The following is a 15,587-nucleotide window of genomic DNA, read 5'->3' as shown; positions in this document are numbered from 1 at the left end:
CCCGAGGTCAAGTGTCGCATGCTCCCCTCCAACGACTGAACCCAGCCCGTGACCATCATTTCTTAAAAATAACTTATTGAGATGAAAATCACATAAAATAAAAAGACCACATAAGGCGAGCAAGTCGGTGGCATTGGACGCTTTCACGGCGTGCGACCAGCCCCCTATCTAGTTCCAGAACTTTTCTGGAGTCTGACCGAGGCTGTGTGTACTCCTCCACCAAAGAAGGGGGCTGTGACTTCTCGAACACTAAAGCTGTTACCGAATACTGGCTTTAATTGCCTGCACTGCCGGCAGCTGCCGAGAAGGTCCAGCCTGCACCTGCTGTCCATGTGTCTGTCTGTTCTCCTCCACCGTCCAGCGGACTCTGGGAGGGAACTTGACAGCCGAGACCTGCCTCTGAGACCCAGACGCAGACACCACGGCCCAGCTGACGGCTCCCCTTGGATGCCTAAAAGCCTCCCCAACATGATGTGCCTGAAGCCCAGCCTGTCGTCCGTCTCTCTTTCCTCTCTCTCAGCCGTCCTGATGCAGCCCAACCCCAGGCCCAGGTGACTTCACCTCTGGGGCTCCTTCCTGATACGCTGCAGTTTCTCTCTTTGAGTCTTGCCATCCCCTTCCCTTCCCCCATCATCGTCCTCGCCTGGGACCCTGCCTTAGGCTCCCCCTGGACTCTGGCCCCCCCTCCTGTCACTTGCAGTCCATCTAGAGCTGCTGTTTCAGAGGGCCGGTCTGCTCACGCCAGCCCCACTCCTTCGTTCTTGGAACTGTCCCATGACCTCCCATTCTTTTTTAGGATAAAGATCCATGTTGTTATTGTGCCTGGAAGGCCTGCTTCCTCACCATTTTTCCAGCTTCTCTGGGCTCAAGCCTCCTGTGTCGTCCTCCAGTTCCTTGCAAGGACCACATTTCCGCCCACCACAGGACCTTTGCACAGGCTGTTCTCTGCCTGTCGTCTCCTTACCCTCCATTGCTCCTGGTTAATCCTTGCTCATCTTTCTGATCTCAGCCCAGTCTCCCCTCCTACAAGAAGCCCTCCCTGACCCCAGACCAGATGTGAAGCTTTCAGTGTCTACCCTGATTGCATCATCTTCTGTGTTGGTTTGGCTAATGTCTGTTTTCCTGACCCAGCTCGAAGCATTAGAGGGAAGGGGCCATAGTGAGTAATCAAGAACTATACATTGCATCAGCCAACGAAAAAACAATGTACTTAAGAGGACAAAGCTCCTGACACGTATTTGCCACAGTGCTTTCCGGACAGGTGCGAGCAGGGTACACTCCCACATTGCATATGCTAGTGTCAGAATAGCCACACCTTGACTGTAAATTCTGCCCGTGCGGCAGAGCCTCAGTCATCTGACAAGTTCAAGCTCAGGGATGGCGCAAGTAGGAGAACAGTCAGCAGCAGATACGCTGAGCTGCGCTGAAGAAGCCAAGATGGCCACACACCTGGTGTGACGGGATCCACTCAGGACAGAGGACAAGAGTGATGCCCCTGGATGGCTTATCGGACCCGAGGCTGGCCCCTCGGGCCTGGAAACCTGGTTGGGATGTCCAGGAAAAGGACTGGCAAGACGTTGACAGAAGGCAGAGAAGAAAAGGTGAGCAGGGGCGGTGGGTTTGGAAGCGGAGGCAGCTGGCATTGGGCGGTGGCTGGAGCTGGAGGTCTCAGGCCCGCCGATGGCGTGGGAGGGGCTGCGAGGGGACGCTCACCTCGCTGGGACCCGGGCTGGCAAGACCCAGAGACCAGGTCTGCCGGCCAGATCTCTCCTTGTGGCCTTCTTGGGGGCAGGCTGCTCCTGTGATGGTCCCCAAGACGTCTGCCTCCCTCCTGGTATTCAGGATGGCCACCTCCGTGACCAGAGCACGGGGTCACCGTTTCTGTCTTCCCCACAGACTGTCTTCTGCTGATGGACAAGTTGCTGTGTCGGGGAGTCCCACGTGTCAAGGTAGCACCAGCTGGTGCCAAACGAGACCTTCCAAGAGCCTCCAAGGAGCTCAGTTCTGGCAACCATCCCATGAACTTGGAGGGGGATCCTTCCCTAGTGGGAGCTTTAGAGGAGACCCCCCCCCCACACAATCAGACCCTTGACAGCCACCTGTGAGACCCTCTGGAGCCCAGAGCCCAGCTGAGCCACGCACCCAGTCCTGACGCACAGAATCCATCCGTGGGATGTTAAACATGTGTCATTTTAAGCCACTAAGTTTGTTACGATTTGTTTGCACGAGCAGGTGACCAGTACTCTCCCGTGTGCCTTGGTTTCTGCATCTCACGGAAGTCTGGAGTGGCTCAAGTTCAAGGGTTACAATTGTACAACAAGCCCTCCCACGTTCAGACGGAAGGAACGCAGGGAGGAACGCCAAGGTCCCAGTGTGCAGCGGGGATGGGGACCGGACTGTGGCCGGTTTGGGGGAAATACTCTCGGACACAGCCCGACCTTGGGCCGCAGCAGCTCGCGTGCTCCCATGTGCCAAGACGTCTCCCGGACATCTGCTCCACGTGCTGTGGGCCAGATTCCAGGTGCAGGCTTCAGTCCCGTTGCTCAGGCCACCTGGTACGGATGGGCCTGGGAGAGGGGAGGGCTGCTCCGGGGCTCTCCCGACCTGGGGCAGTTCTCAGAGTCATGCTTCCTCCTTTCTAAGAAAGCAGAGTTTGCAACTGAATAGCTGCTCCCCCGCCCCCCACTTCTTCTTCTAAAAGGCTGAGAATGCAAAGGCCTCTTTTCATTTTGTCTAGTCTTTATCCCTGGTCAGTCCAAGCCTAATTCCTTTAAAAGCTTGGGGGCTGCCTGTGTGTTCATTTAAAATTGGCTCCTTGGGCGCCTGGGTAGCTCAGTGGGTTACGCCGCTGCCTTCAGCTCAGGTCATGATCTCAGGGTCCTGGGATCGAGTCCCCCCATCAGGCTCTCTGCTCAGCGGGGAGCCTGCTTCCCTCTCTCTCTCTCTCTCTCTCTGCCTGCCTCTCCATCTACTTGTGATTTCTCTCTGGCAAATAAATAAAATCTTTAAAAAAAAAAAATTGGCTCCTTGCATTAAAAACCCCAGCCACAAAACTTAAAAAAAAAAAAAAAAAAGAACAGACTTTGTGTGTAAAGAGTTGTTTTAGATTCGAGGAAAGGGGAGCGTTCCCAAGGGCCCCGCCCTGCCCCCACCGCGCCCGCAGCATCCCCTCGTCACCTGGGTTACAACTGTTGAGCCAATACTGACACACGATTAGTAACCAAAGGCCGCAGTTCCCATTAGGCCTCTTGTCGCGCTCTCTGCGGGTCTGGACCAACACGGGATGAACAGGACAGCCCACGGCAGCACCGCATGCACAAGTCTCACGGCCCTAAAAATCCCCTGGGCTCCACCTGCACCCCCATCCCCTCCCGTCTACCCCATGGCAGCCCCTCATTACTGCCTCTGTCGTTCTGCCTCTTCCAGAATGTCCTAGAGTGGAGTCCGACAGCACGGAGACTTTTCCGTCGGCTGCCTTCCCTTAGCGCCACTTAGATACGCCTGTCCCTGTCCTCCTGTGGGGATGCGGTGGGAGAAGCCCGTGGAAGACCATCTCTTTACGAGAGGGTCTGCCAAGGCAAGACCCTCCGAGTGCCTCTGTAGCGGGAAGCAGTTTAGGAAGCACCTTTACATTTTTCCCGAGGTCTTCCCGGAGGATCTGACCGTCCCATCCGGACTGGTTTGTTCTCAGGCCCTTTCCTACTCTGCAGACCTTTCTCTGGCGGCGGACACGGTTCTGGCTTTTCCCGTTCCCTCCCAGTTCCACTGGAAACAAGTCGTTTGCTCCTAGTTTGTCCTCCTTTTTCTTTTTATTATAGGCAGAGACGTCTGCCTCCACCCGGAAAGCCCCTTACCTAGACCGTCAAGTTCATGAGCGCACTTTCCGTCTGTTTTGTCCACCACTGCAGGCGCCGACTTCGCTAAGCTTTCTGCCGCCACTTCGTGAAGACTTCCTGTCCCCCAGGGGGCAATAGCACTCCCCCCCTCTTTTTTTTTTTAAGATTTTATTTATTGAGAGAGAGCGAGAGAGCGAGAGCAAGAGCATGTGCTAGTGGGAGGGGAGAGGCAGAGGGGGAAGCAGATTCCCACCTGAGCAGGGAGCCCCATGCAGGGCTCAATCCCAGGACCTTGTGATCATGACCGGAGCCAAAAACAGATGCTTCACCAACTGAGCCCCCCAGGCGCCCCCAGTAGCACTTTCTTTACTCCCCCCAGGGTCTCTCCGGCTTCTGCCCACTGCCCACTCCCAGCCAGTGCCACACATTTTAGGTTTAGTGACAGTAGCAAGTGAGGCACTTAATATAAATAAAATATTCTTTTATTTTTTTATGTGGGAGGGGCAGAGGGAAAGGGAGACTCTCTCTCTCTCTTTTTTAAAAGATTTTATTTATTTATTTGACAGAGATCACAAGTACGCAGAGAGGCAGGCAGAGAGAGAAGGGAAAGCAGGCTCTCCACTGAGCAGGGAGCCCGATGTGGGCCTCGATCCCAGGACCCTGGGATCATGACCTGAGCCGAAGGCAGAGGCTTAACCCACTGAGCCATCCAGGCGCCCTGAAAGGGAGACTCTGAAGTGGGCTCCCAGCCCAGCGTGGAGCCTGACACAGGGCTCAATCTCAGGCCCCTGAGATCATGACCTAAGCCGAAATGAAGAGTCAGCCTCTTAATCAACTTAGCCCCCAAGGTAGCCCTTTAGGTTGCTTTTCTAATCAATACATCTGCCTCGCAAGCTACGTAAGATACTGTCATTACATTTATAGGAGGAGAAACTGGGACTCAGAGTCCTATGGCTTGTCACAAGCCACACCCTGGGTGACACGGGAGCTGAGCGTTGGAAAAGAATTTTTACTTTTATTATTATTTTTTTTTAAGATTTTATTTATTTATTTGACAGAGAGAGGTCACAAGTAGGCAGAGAGACAGGCAGAGAGAGGAAGGGAAGCAGGCCCCCTGCTGAGCAGAGAGCCCGATGCGGGACTCGATCCCAGGATCCTGAGACCATGACCTGAGCCGAAGGCAGTGGCTCAACCCACTGAGCCACCCAGGTGCCCTGGAAAAGAATTTTTTTTTTTTTTTTTTTTTTTTTTTTTAAAGATTTTATTTATTTATTTGTCAGGGATAGAGGGGGAGAGAGCGAGCGAGCATAGGCAGACAGAGAGGCAGGCAGAGGCAGAGGGAGAGGGAGAAGCAGGCTCCCTGCCAAGCAAGGAGCCCGATGTGGGACTCGATCCCAGGACGCTGGGATCATGACCTGAGCCGAAGGCAGCTGCCTAACCAACAGAGCCACCCAGGCGTCCCATGGAAAAGAATTTTTAAAAGGTGGCGGGCACAGGGGTCTGGGGACGTTTCTTGAAGAAGCCACAGAGCAATATATGAGTTAGTAATCGTTAAAGGTGTCATTGAAGATGGTCTTGAGCCACGAGAAAGTTCGGTATACTCTAGTAAGGCAGGTAATTTTGTTATACGTTTTATCAGAGAGCTGTACATCAAAAGAATGAAAATAAAATTTCTGTGCTTAAACAATTAACCTTCATGCATCTCGAACATCACGTGTATCGAGAACACCTCACTTCCTTCAGAGTCTGGGGAATGTGAGATGTCCAGCAGCACGACAACACAGGTGTTCCCGGTTCCTGGGTGCCCAGGTCCATGTGAACGATGACCCACAGGCAGGAAGGTGAGTGTCGAGAGAGAGGCCAGCGCGACAGACCCTCGAAGGTCCCGCCTGACTCCAGGATCCATCTGTCCCGAGGATGGAGGTGCGTCTGGGCATCGCTAAGTAAAATGAACCAAGCCAACAACTGGACGGACTCCTGAGAGGTCCTTGGGCTCTGGGAACCAGAGGCCTCAGTGTCCGGGTCGTATCGTGCATAGGGGCTGGATCCGAACGAAGCTGGACCAGAGTGGAATTTGCACACGTGGCAATTAGGGGTGTTGTGCTAGCGCAAGTGACGACTGGGGGCGGTGTGTGGGGTGTGCGGCAGCCGCTGCTTGTCCCTCCATCCGCCCTGGCCTGGGGCTGCTCCCTCCTTCACGCCCCAGCCCTGCCTCAGCCTCCCCTCTGTAGACAAGGAGTGGGAGCTTGGCCGGGGCAAGAGTCCGGGGTCCACTCTGGTCCAGTGGGCTCTAATGAGGGGTTGGGGAAGGTCACCTGGCTGGACGGGACAGATTTCTGAAGAAGGGGAGCAGGTGGGTAGGACTCACCCTCTCAGCCGCAGGGACCTGAGTTCTCATTTATACGAGTTTCCCACTCTCTGGCAGGAAATAAAAATGCTTCTTGGACCCCCACGGAACATCAAGGAGAGGAGGGAAGAGAGCGTTGGTGACGCTAAGCATACTTGCTCCTGTGGGCTGCTGGGGAAGGCGGCCAGGAGCAGGCAGCGTTGAGACCTCACGGAGAGTTTGCCCGGATCTCCTCCCCCGCTCCGGTCTTCACCTTGGGGCCGGGGCTGGCAAACCTGGAAGGGCGGGCCCGGCGCGCCTCGCTGAGTGAGTTTGTGATCCTGATGCATCGCGCCTCTGGCTGCGCCCCGCCCTTCCCTCTGCCTGGAACAGCGCGCCTCCCCGAGCCTTGGCTCCCTGGCAGATTCCTACTCATTCTTTAAAACCTTGCTTTGGCATCACCCTCTAGACAAAATGCAACACTTTCTCCTCTGTACGTTAAAAAAAAAAAATGATTACGGAAAATTTCCTTAAGGATACAAAAGCAGAGAATTCTTCTGTACAACTTTTGCCAGGGAGCGCGCGCGGTCGCCGCGGCCTGTATTGCACGGGTCGGAGAGCTGCGTGTCCCGGCGTCTGCTCTTCAGAGCGGCACACAGTACCCGGCACAGAGCGGATAAATGTGTCCCAGAGGCAACAGACATGAGCTGACACACGCGCCCATTTTACAGACGCAGAAACCGAGCCCCCCCCCCGGGCTCATCAGAGGAGTCCAGGCTGTCCTTTTGACCACTAGATGGACAGACAGGTACCCGGCCCACTCTGCCCTGCTCCGGGCGACGAAGCGGGAGGCCGGCTGTGCCCCCCGGGGCTGGCCCACCGGGCACCGCCCCGCCCCCGCGGCCACCTGGGGCCCCAGCGCCCGGACTCGGGGCAGGGAAGGAGCTGCGACGGCCTGGGACCAGCCCTTCGCACCGGGGGTGGGGGTGGGCGGTGCGGGCGGCGGGGCCGGAGGGTGCCTCCACCCTCCGACGTGCTGCGGGGAGCCGGCGCAGGGCGGGGGCCGCGGGGCCGCGCCAGGTGCAGCGCGGGGCGGGGCCGGGCTTGCACCTCCACGGCCGGGGGCGGGGCCGGGGCCGGGGGCGGGGCCTCCCCTCCTCCCGCCCCTCCTCCCGCGCGCTCCGGGCCCGGGATTAGCGACCCGGGAGCCCGCGCCCCGCGGCCTCGCCGCCACACTTTCCTGGGAGCGGCGACACCATGAAGAAGTCGTACTCAGGTGGGCGCCGCGGCCGGAGCGGGGGGGCGTCGGTGTCCCGGGACCATCGCTCCCCACCTGAGCCGAGCGGGCGGCGGGCGGGGGGGACGTCGCGGGCCGCTGCGCTCCGGCTCAGGCTTTCCGCGGCGTGGGGTGGGGGCGTCCGCGCGGGGCAGGTGTCCGCAGCCCCCACACGGGACCCGATCCAGGGACCTCCGCGCGCTGAGCCCCTCGGCGGACTCGGTGCTGCCCCTTGCTGCGAGGCCGCGGGACCCGCGCGCCTGTCCGGGACCACCCGTGCGGGGGCGGGGGGGAGTCCCGGCGCTCAAGGCCTCTGACCCCGCACGCTGGCCCCGCTCCCGGCCTGGCTCGGGGTCCCTCGCCGCCGTCGGCCACTGCTCGCTCAGGTGTCTGGAGGGGCCGCCTGGGTGCCGCTGCCCCAGGCCGGCCGGACTTCCTGCTCGCCCTCCTGGCCCTTGTGTGGGCCCCTCCAGGTGCCGCCCCTCCCAGTGTGCGGGTCCAGGCGTGCGGATCCCGGGGTGCGGGTCCCGGTGTGCGGGCCTCGGCGTGCGGTGTGCGGATGCGTGTGTTTGCAGGGAGTGGTGGCGTGGAGGATTTCCTGGGGCTCAGCCTCCAGGGCTGGTGGTGGTCCAGGCGGCAGCATCCTTTCTTCAGAGGAACTGTTTGTTACCCCTGTACCCGCGGGAGTACGGGAAGTTTGCCAAAGGGGACCGTCCAGCAAGGCTCGGGCTTAGTACCCGGGGTTCATCCGGTGGGTCTGGGGGCAATCCCCCCAACAGGTGCTGGTACCCTAACTTCACCGGCTGGTGTGCCCTCGCACAGGTCAGGCTGAAGTTCCATTTCACAGATGGGTAAACTGAGGTCACAAGCACGGGAGGACAGACAAGGGTAACCCAGATCTCTCTCCTTTTTTTTTCCCCTTTGTGGTTCCCCCCCCTTCCACCCCCCACCAAGGGATCCTGGCAGGATCCATGTCCTCCTCAGTTCTCAGATAATAAGTGGAATCTTCTCTTTTGCTCACCTTGCAAACTGTGTCCCTCCCCGTAATCTATTTGGACATGAAGTTTTCTGCCAAGGACTCAGGAACTGATTTTTCTTGATAAGAGGACAGCATCATGGGACTTAGCTGGCGCTGAGGCGGCCATTCGGGCCACCCCCCTGCCTTTGGGCCATTTCTCAGTTGCCTGCTTTCCACATTCAGGAACTGAAATGAGTAATAAAGAATAACTTGTTTCAAAGAGGGTTACTCAGAACTTCCCTGAAAATACCCTTCTGGATCAGTGACTTAGAATTTCAACTTTTACCCCGTAGCTGCAAACAGCACGGCCCTCCCGACACCCCCAGCGCAGCTCTATCTGAGGAGCGTGGGCGCGTTGATGGAGTGGGGGGGTGGGGGGGCTTCCAGGTGGCATATGCTGGGGTTTGGCACTTGGCCTCCCTTCCTCCCTAGCATGCTCCAAATACTTGAGATGGTTGTGGGCACTGCTGCTGTGTGCGGCCCTCTCCCTGGGATCGCTGGCCCAGGGGCAGCCCAGGGACCTCTGCTGGCTCTTGCCCTGGGCTCCTTGCGCTTGACCTCCTGCTGGTGGGTCTGGACAGCGGGGGCGAGGTGGGTCCTGCCAGGTCATAGGTCCTTGGCCTCTTCCTGGGGAGACTTTGAGACCATCCTCTGTGGATGCCAGGGGGCCCCCAAAGCAGGCTTGAGCTCCTCTCCTTCCGCCTTCTCCCCCTCCCCCCAGGTAAGTTTAAAAAAGAAAGATGAAGTAGGGTTTAATGGGGTGAGTAGGAACCAGCTCTTGTAAAGGCGGCCTGTTCGGCTCCTGTGTTTACCTAACGGGGCGGGACCCTGGAGGATGGGAGCAGCGAGGGCTTGGACCCCTTCCAGTTTGTTTCCCTGCTGGCAGTAGTCCAAGGCGGGCTGGGTCCCTCGGTTGCGCTTGTGTGGGGTGGACTGGAGGGGCCTGGCCCAGGGGCGGGCTGGCCTCTTGGCCTCATTTTGAGCATGCGTTCTCTTGGCGCGCCCTTTTCCGGAGGGGTGCTCTGCAGAAGTCAGACTGACCCCTATGTAGCATCTGTGCTCTGAAATTAAGGAGAGCCCAGAGGGTGTTAAAAATCCCCCCAACCCCGCCGCCAAGGGTTGAAAATCCAAGGACAGCCAAGAAGGCTTTTCTTTTCTGCCTGGACTGAATGGGATTATTGCTTCTGGACCTATTTATGGGCTTGGAAAGAAATGGAATGATTGTAAGGGGGTCCTTTGTAGAGCTGGGTTTGAGCACTCATGAGTCCCTGAAACGGGAAGAATTTTTAAGCTCTGCTTTGGGTGGATCCCAAGTGTCTTGGTTCTGGACGCGTTCACTGAACTCGTGCCGTGTGTGGGGCACGTACTGCGAGGGTACAAAGATGCTGAAAAGACGGGGGTCCTCGCTGCCTGCTCACAGGGGAGACGCCAGTGGGGGGACACACCCCACCCCACCCCGATCTGAGCCACGGGCTCCAGATGCCACCGAATGCCCTGGAAGGAGGGACCGTGGGCGTGCCGGGAGGTTTGAGCAGGAGGCCAGATTGAGACCTGGGCCTTGAGAAGCGAGAGGTGGAGAGTAGGGGGAGAATAGCAAAGGGCTTTCCGGGTGGGGGGCTGCGGTCGGCAAGCTTTCCCTGGACCCACTTCCCCTGCTGTTCTGTGGGGGGCAGGGCGGGTGTCGGGGGCAGGCAGTGTGGCCTGGGGCCGACTGTGGGGTCCTTGGAAGGCAGGCTGCACCTCCCCGCTGTGGGGCAGGTGCTTGATCTCGCTTGGGGCTGATGCTGACTTGTGACGATTGCATGAGCCCCTGCGGGTGATAGGCCTAGAAATGTCTGCCAGGTACCTCGGCGGCTGTGACTGTCTTCATCATTCATTCGTCCCCGCTCCAGGAAGGCCGAGAAGGCCGTCTGAAGCCCAGCAGCTCCCCATCTTCCCTGCGTCCCGTGCGGCTTCAGAGACCCAGGCCCGGGCTTCTCCCTCGGCCCCTCGGCGTCAGAGCGGGCCGCGGGTCCGACCCCCTCTGCTTCCTGGTGTTCTGAGCTTCTCTCTGCACGCCGGGTCACGGGGCCCTGGCCTTTCAGTGTCGCTGGCTCCCCCGGGAGTTCTCATGGGCACAGGCGCTTCCCTGAGACCCTCGAACCACAGAAATGCAGAGCAGGGCGTGGGGGTTGGTCTATGGGTGCACTTGGGAATTAGTCAGAGGTCGGCTTTCGGGATATTCCCAGAGGGGTGCCTGGCCGACCAGAGGTTCCAGAGACCTGGGTAGCTCCAGAGGCCTGGGGAGGAGGCTGGACCCCAGGGGAAGGGCCTGACAGAGACCGCGTCTGCGGCTGCCCCTGGAAAAGTGTGGCCTCGCTCACACCCAGTGCCCTAGGACCTGACTTACAGGAAGGGAGAGGAACCTCCGAGAACACTTCCCCAGTGAGCTAACCCCGGGTTGCCGGGTGAGCGTGGGCAGGGGTGCTGAGGCAGGTTCTTCCTCTTCTCTGCGCCCCCCCCATCCTCGCTGCCCCTTGTCTCTGGCTCATTCGGGGTCTCAGCGAGAAAGAGCCGCTTTGTGCAGCGGTTAGTCTGTGGCGCTGTGGGCTTGTGCCCAGGACCGTGGGACTCGTGGACCCCGGAAGCCTCCCGAGTCGTGAGCAAGCTGGCCGAGCCTGAGACCCGGGGCCATCGCTCTTGTTGGCCTGGTGCCGAGGCGGGGACACACGCTCAGGCGCGGGGGGTCCGCCTACCCGCCCTTGTGGCTCACCCCGGCTCGTGGTCACCTGCCCGGCAGCATCGCCCCCGCCAGCCCAGAGGGTTCTGAGAGTCCAGGGGCATGCACCTGAGTTGGGGGCCGCCCCCCTGCTTCCTGGAGATCCACCCCCTTCCAAGTAGCCGGTTGGAGCCAGGACAGGTGCAGAGGGGACAGGAGGTTGCCCCTCGGGAGCAGAGGCCTAGAGCCCGCGCACCAGGTGCACATGCTCCACCTCCCAGGAGGGCATCAGCAGGGGGCATCTCACCTGAGGACCCAGGGACCCCGCTAGCGGGAGGAAGTCTGTCCCCCACCCCCCACCCAACCCCCCCGGGGTAGCCCTCGGACACAGGCCCCCCTCGTGGATGGGACCTGGGGGTGGGACCTTGTTTCTGCACTGCTGTTTGTCCGTGCGCAGTGTTGCGTGGGCTGTGCTGTTTGTCTAAGATGTGCTCGATAAGGAAGCCTCCGCGCCCGGCCAGGGCCCAGCCTGGGGCGAGGAGCGCCAGTTCCTGGGCGGATCGGCCAGTGGCCTTGGGGGAGGGAGGGCTGGAGGTGATTGCTGGGTTCCTGGCTCTCTCTGTTGGAACTATTATCGTGGAATGCCCAGCTTGAGGTGTGGTCTGGGGGTCTGGGTTTGGGCGGGGATCCGTGGGTGTGAGTGGTGGTGCAGCCCCCTGGGGACCAGCGCAGAGCACACGAGGGACCCAGCCTCCCGGAGGGACCGGGGGCTGAGCTGTGGGGTGCCTGTCTCCCCAAGCTTCCGGGCCTGTTCGGACTCTCCCTGTGGGTTCAGTCACTCATTCCCAGAGTGCCGCTGAGTGCCAGGCCCTGAGCGTCCTTCCGGCCCTCTGGCGGCTCTCACTGCCGCTCTGGAGGGGTGGCCTGGCCTTGGGTCTCTAGGTTGAGTGTGGCCCTCTGCTCCCAGCCCAGTTTCTCTCCGCCTTATCTCCCTGTCCCCGCCGGGGCCCAGGTCCATTGCAGCTTGCGTGAAGGGGGGCATTGAGCTGCTGGCGGCGGAGGGGGCGGTGGCCCCCGGGCATCTTGCTGTCAGTGGCCTTTTGGAAGCTTCGCAACAACTGAGCTTTGTTCCCGGCCTAATCTGACCTGGTTCTCTGAAGTGTGACTGCCTGCGGCCTGCAGGCCCCCCGGGACAGGAAGGTGAGCAGCAGCAGGGAGAGGAAGACATCTGGGTCCCAGGGTGGCCCTCGGGCCCAGGCTACCTGCCTTCTCTGGCAGAAACGCACATCACCGGTCATCCTCCAAGGGCTGCTGGCTCCAGGCCCCACGTGGCGTGTGCGGGCCCCACCAAGTGCTGGGTGGGGAGGGGAGGGCTGGGGAGACCTCTGTCCTGCTGGCTCATGCCCCTTGGAGAGTCGGTCTTCTGCTGGCCTGGGGTTTCACAGTGGGGCCGAGACAGGATGACAGGGCCGGGGGTCGTCCACGGTCCTCCTTCTGCCTCCCGGAGAGGCCTTGCTCTTGAGGGACGTGCAGTGACACCTGGGTGGTGCCCAGGCCTTCGTGGGCCCTCCGGGCTGCACCTGGGAACCAGGGGATGGTCCTGCAGCTGTGCGAGTCCCTGAGAGCTGAGCCAGGGCCCCTCGGCCCGGCCCGGCCAGGCATGTTGGGGCAGCGGCTGAAAGGCAGGCGGCAGTGACTGTCTGCCGGGGCTGGAGATTGCTCCTGGGCAGTGTGGTTACCAGGAGGGGCCAGGCAGGGGCAGGCTGGCAGGTTGCCTCGGGCTGGGCCCGCACCTCCATCTGACCCGCGTCCTGAGGCTTTCACAGACTTCCCAGGGACTGCGCTCCCCCACCCCCCAGGACCCAAGCCCAGTGGGAGAAGAATGTTCCTGTAACCCAAGCCACTTGGAAGTGGGTTAACTCCAACCCCTGTTGTCTTCCAGCCTGTCAAGGACTGGGCTAATCCACCGGGGAGGGTGGGATTTGGGGTTCACAAAACGCACTAAGAGAACCGTGACTTTGGCTCTGTGGCCGCAGGTTCAAATGGGTGGGTGTCGGGGAGCCGGGGTCGGATGGCTGCATACAGGAGAGCCAGTGTAGACGCCGCGGGGGACACAGGGAGTGGCGTGACCTCCCGGGGCACACGGCAGCGGCCGTGTGGGGCTGGGGAGGGGGCGGTGGCCGACTGCTGGCGGCTGCAGTGTCCCGTCACCTCTGGCACAAGGGGCCAAGGTGGGGCAGCCCCTCAGCGGGCGCCGCTCCAGCTGCCAGACCTTCGCATCCGTTTGGGGGGTCTGCTTTCGTAAAGAAGAGCTTTCTATACACTGTGCCTCTCTTTTTTCTCTTTTGTCCGCCCCCCCCCGCCCCCCTGGGTCGTTTTGTTCATTGCTTGCTGCCCGTGTGAACAGGAAAGTGAATTCTTCAGTCCCATCAGTCGTGACCTTGTTTTCTGTGCGCCCTCGGCCGCGGGCACAGCGTCTGATCCTCGGAGGGGTGGCACGTATTTCCCCAGAGGTATGCGCTACCCCCCCACCCCGCACCCCCGGTTCTGGTTCTGCTCTTTCCACCTGGAATCAGATCTCATGCGTGGACGGCTCCGTTCCTGGCTCTTCGGAGTTCCTTAACGGACTTAACCACCCTCGTACGACACGGACCCTCTGTTGCCAGCTGGGATGGGGAGGGAGGGTCCCCGTCCCTCGAACCGAGGGTTCTGAGCTGACCTGCAGGTGTGACAGCAGCCGCGCTCCCGGCTGGGGGACGCGGGCTGCTGGGAGACCAGGACGTCGCCAGGTAATTAGCTGAATGAAACATTGCACACGATGACTCCTTGTTCCCCTCATTCCTGGGATGGCCTCCAGGGCCAGACAAGTGTTCTTCCCGCGGCGTTCTGTAGGGAGGCTGGATGAACAGAAAATGCCGTTTGCTCGCATCAGTCCGCTTGGAGGACTGACTCGTTCCGGAGATCGGCCCCAGATCCCTGTGGTGGAGCCAGGCCCCCACCAAGGGGGTTGGGATGTGGAAGTGGGGCCTTTGGGAAGTGAATCTGTTTAGACAGTCTTGAGGGTGGGGGCCCCCATCGGTGTCCCCCTAAGGGGAGGAGGAGACTCTGGGGCTCCCCCTACCTGCTCTATGAGGATAAACTTTTTTTTTTTTTTTTTTTAATTAAAAATCAATGAAAGATCAACCGTCTTGCCTACAGGGCTTGCTTCCTGCCTCAGGCTGGTGCGCGAGGTCAGGGTTCCCACCCTGGGGCTCTCCTTCCCTTCGTCCCTTCTGTGGTCCCCTGCAGGTGGACGTATCTGTACCTTGGAGGTGGCCCCCGACTTCCTTGAGCCAGCCTGAATGCCCCAATCTTGGGGCCAGTCGCCCCAGGTGACTGACCGCCTCTCCTGGTGACCATTCCCTCTGCTACCTGGTGACTTGTGCGGCGACTCCTTCTGGAACTCCAGGCTCCAGGGGTCAGTCAGCAGCGCTGCCTGCACAGCCCGCGCCGCCAGGGCCTGTGTACCCCGACCCTACCCCTCCCCAAGGCGTGTCCTGCTGTTACACTCCCGCCACCATCCGAAGCCAGAGTGAAGCACGTCTGGCTCTTCGGTGACTTGGGGCACGGTCAGCGGCGGGACCCAGAGACCGGCAAAGCCTTCCGCGCATTCTGGGGGCCCTTCCTCCTTCTCCTTCCTGCGGCGGTCAGCAGTTTCTGATGGCTTCTTCTCCGTTCTCGAGACTGCAGGTCCCCTGGCCTGTGCTTAATCTCATCTTTGTCACGGGCACGGCTCGTTCCCGGCGTGTGTTTTGGGGTCTGACCGGGACTCAGAAACCGCTCGAGGACTTGGAACAGGACTTCAGTGTCGGGTCTTTGCTAACACGGAGGACGGAGAGCAGCAGCTGGGGGCAGATCCGGCTTGTGTGGTGTCTCTACAGCCCTTGAAAAGCATGCACGTGATTCCTCGTTGAGACTGAGGAAAGAAAGAACACCTGATTGTAGATTTTATTTTATTTTTTTAAGGATTTTCTTTTTAAAGTCAGCTTTGCCCCCACCGTGGTGCCGAACTCACAACCTCGAGGTCAAGAGTCACACACTCCCCCGACTGAGCCTACCAGGTGCCCCCGAATGGTAAATTTTAAACAGCTGGCAAATCCAATAAGTACCAGAAAATCTTAAAAAATAGGAATGCTTTTACCAATCACCTACCAATGCTTTCCCCAAAGCCCTGGTTTTTTTCCTATTGTAGTTTTGGCTACGAACTCTGATCGCTTCTTTACACGATGACTGGGTAACATCACTTTCTCATGGGGGAGTGGAAAGGTCATTCATTTTTTGGTTAATCAAAGTTTGTTCTTTTCCTTTTGGTAGTTGGGATGCATTAAAAAGTGGGACTTCAGGGGCGTCTGGGTGGCTCAGTCGGTTGAGCATCTGACTCTTGGTTTCAGCTC

The 15,587-nt window shown here is 59.5% G+C and overlaps 1 protein-coding gene across 2 annotated transcripts in view; it reads left to right on the top strand.

Annotated features, from left to right (window-relative positions):
* Positions 1-7,306: 7,306 nt before the first annotated feature.
* Positions 7,307-15,587, top strand: part of SEPTIN9 (septin 9) — a 144,044-nt gene continuing 135,763 nt past the window's right edge. Inside the window, exon 1 of one of the 2 annotated variants that reach the window (XM_059150301.1) lies at positions 7,307-7,438. In XM_059150301.1, the coding sequence (XP_059006284.1) occupies positions 7,420-7,438 (19 nt within the window). In that variant the 5' untranslated portion in view covers positions 7,307-7,419. Of the gene's footprint in view, positions 7,439-9,098; positions 9,178-15,587 lie in introns of those variants that run through there. The other variant, XM_059150300.1, reaches the window with a different exon arrangement.

Source organism: Mustela lutreola, chromosome 15, assembly GCF_030435805.1.
Source record: "Mustela lutreola isolate mMusLut2 chromosome 15, mMusLut2.pri, whole genome shotgun sequence".
NCBI lineage: Eukaryota > Metazoa > Chordata > Mammalia > Carnivora > Mustelidae > Mustela > Mustela lutreola.
Note: the sequence above shows the minus strand (reverse complement) of the source record. Positions and strands in the feature narration are given on the sequence as shown.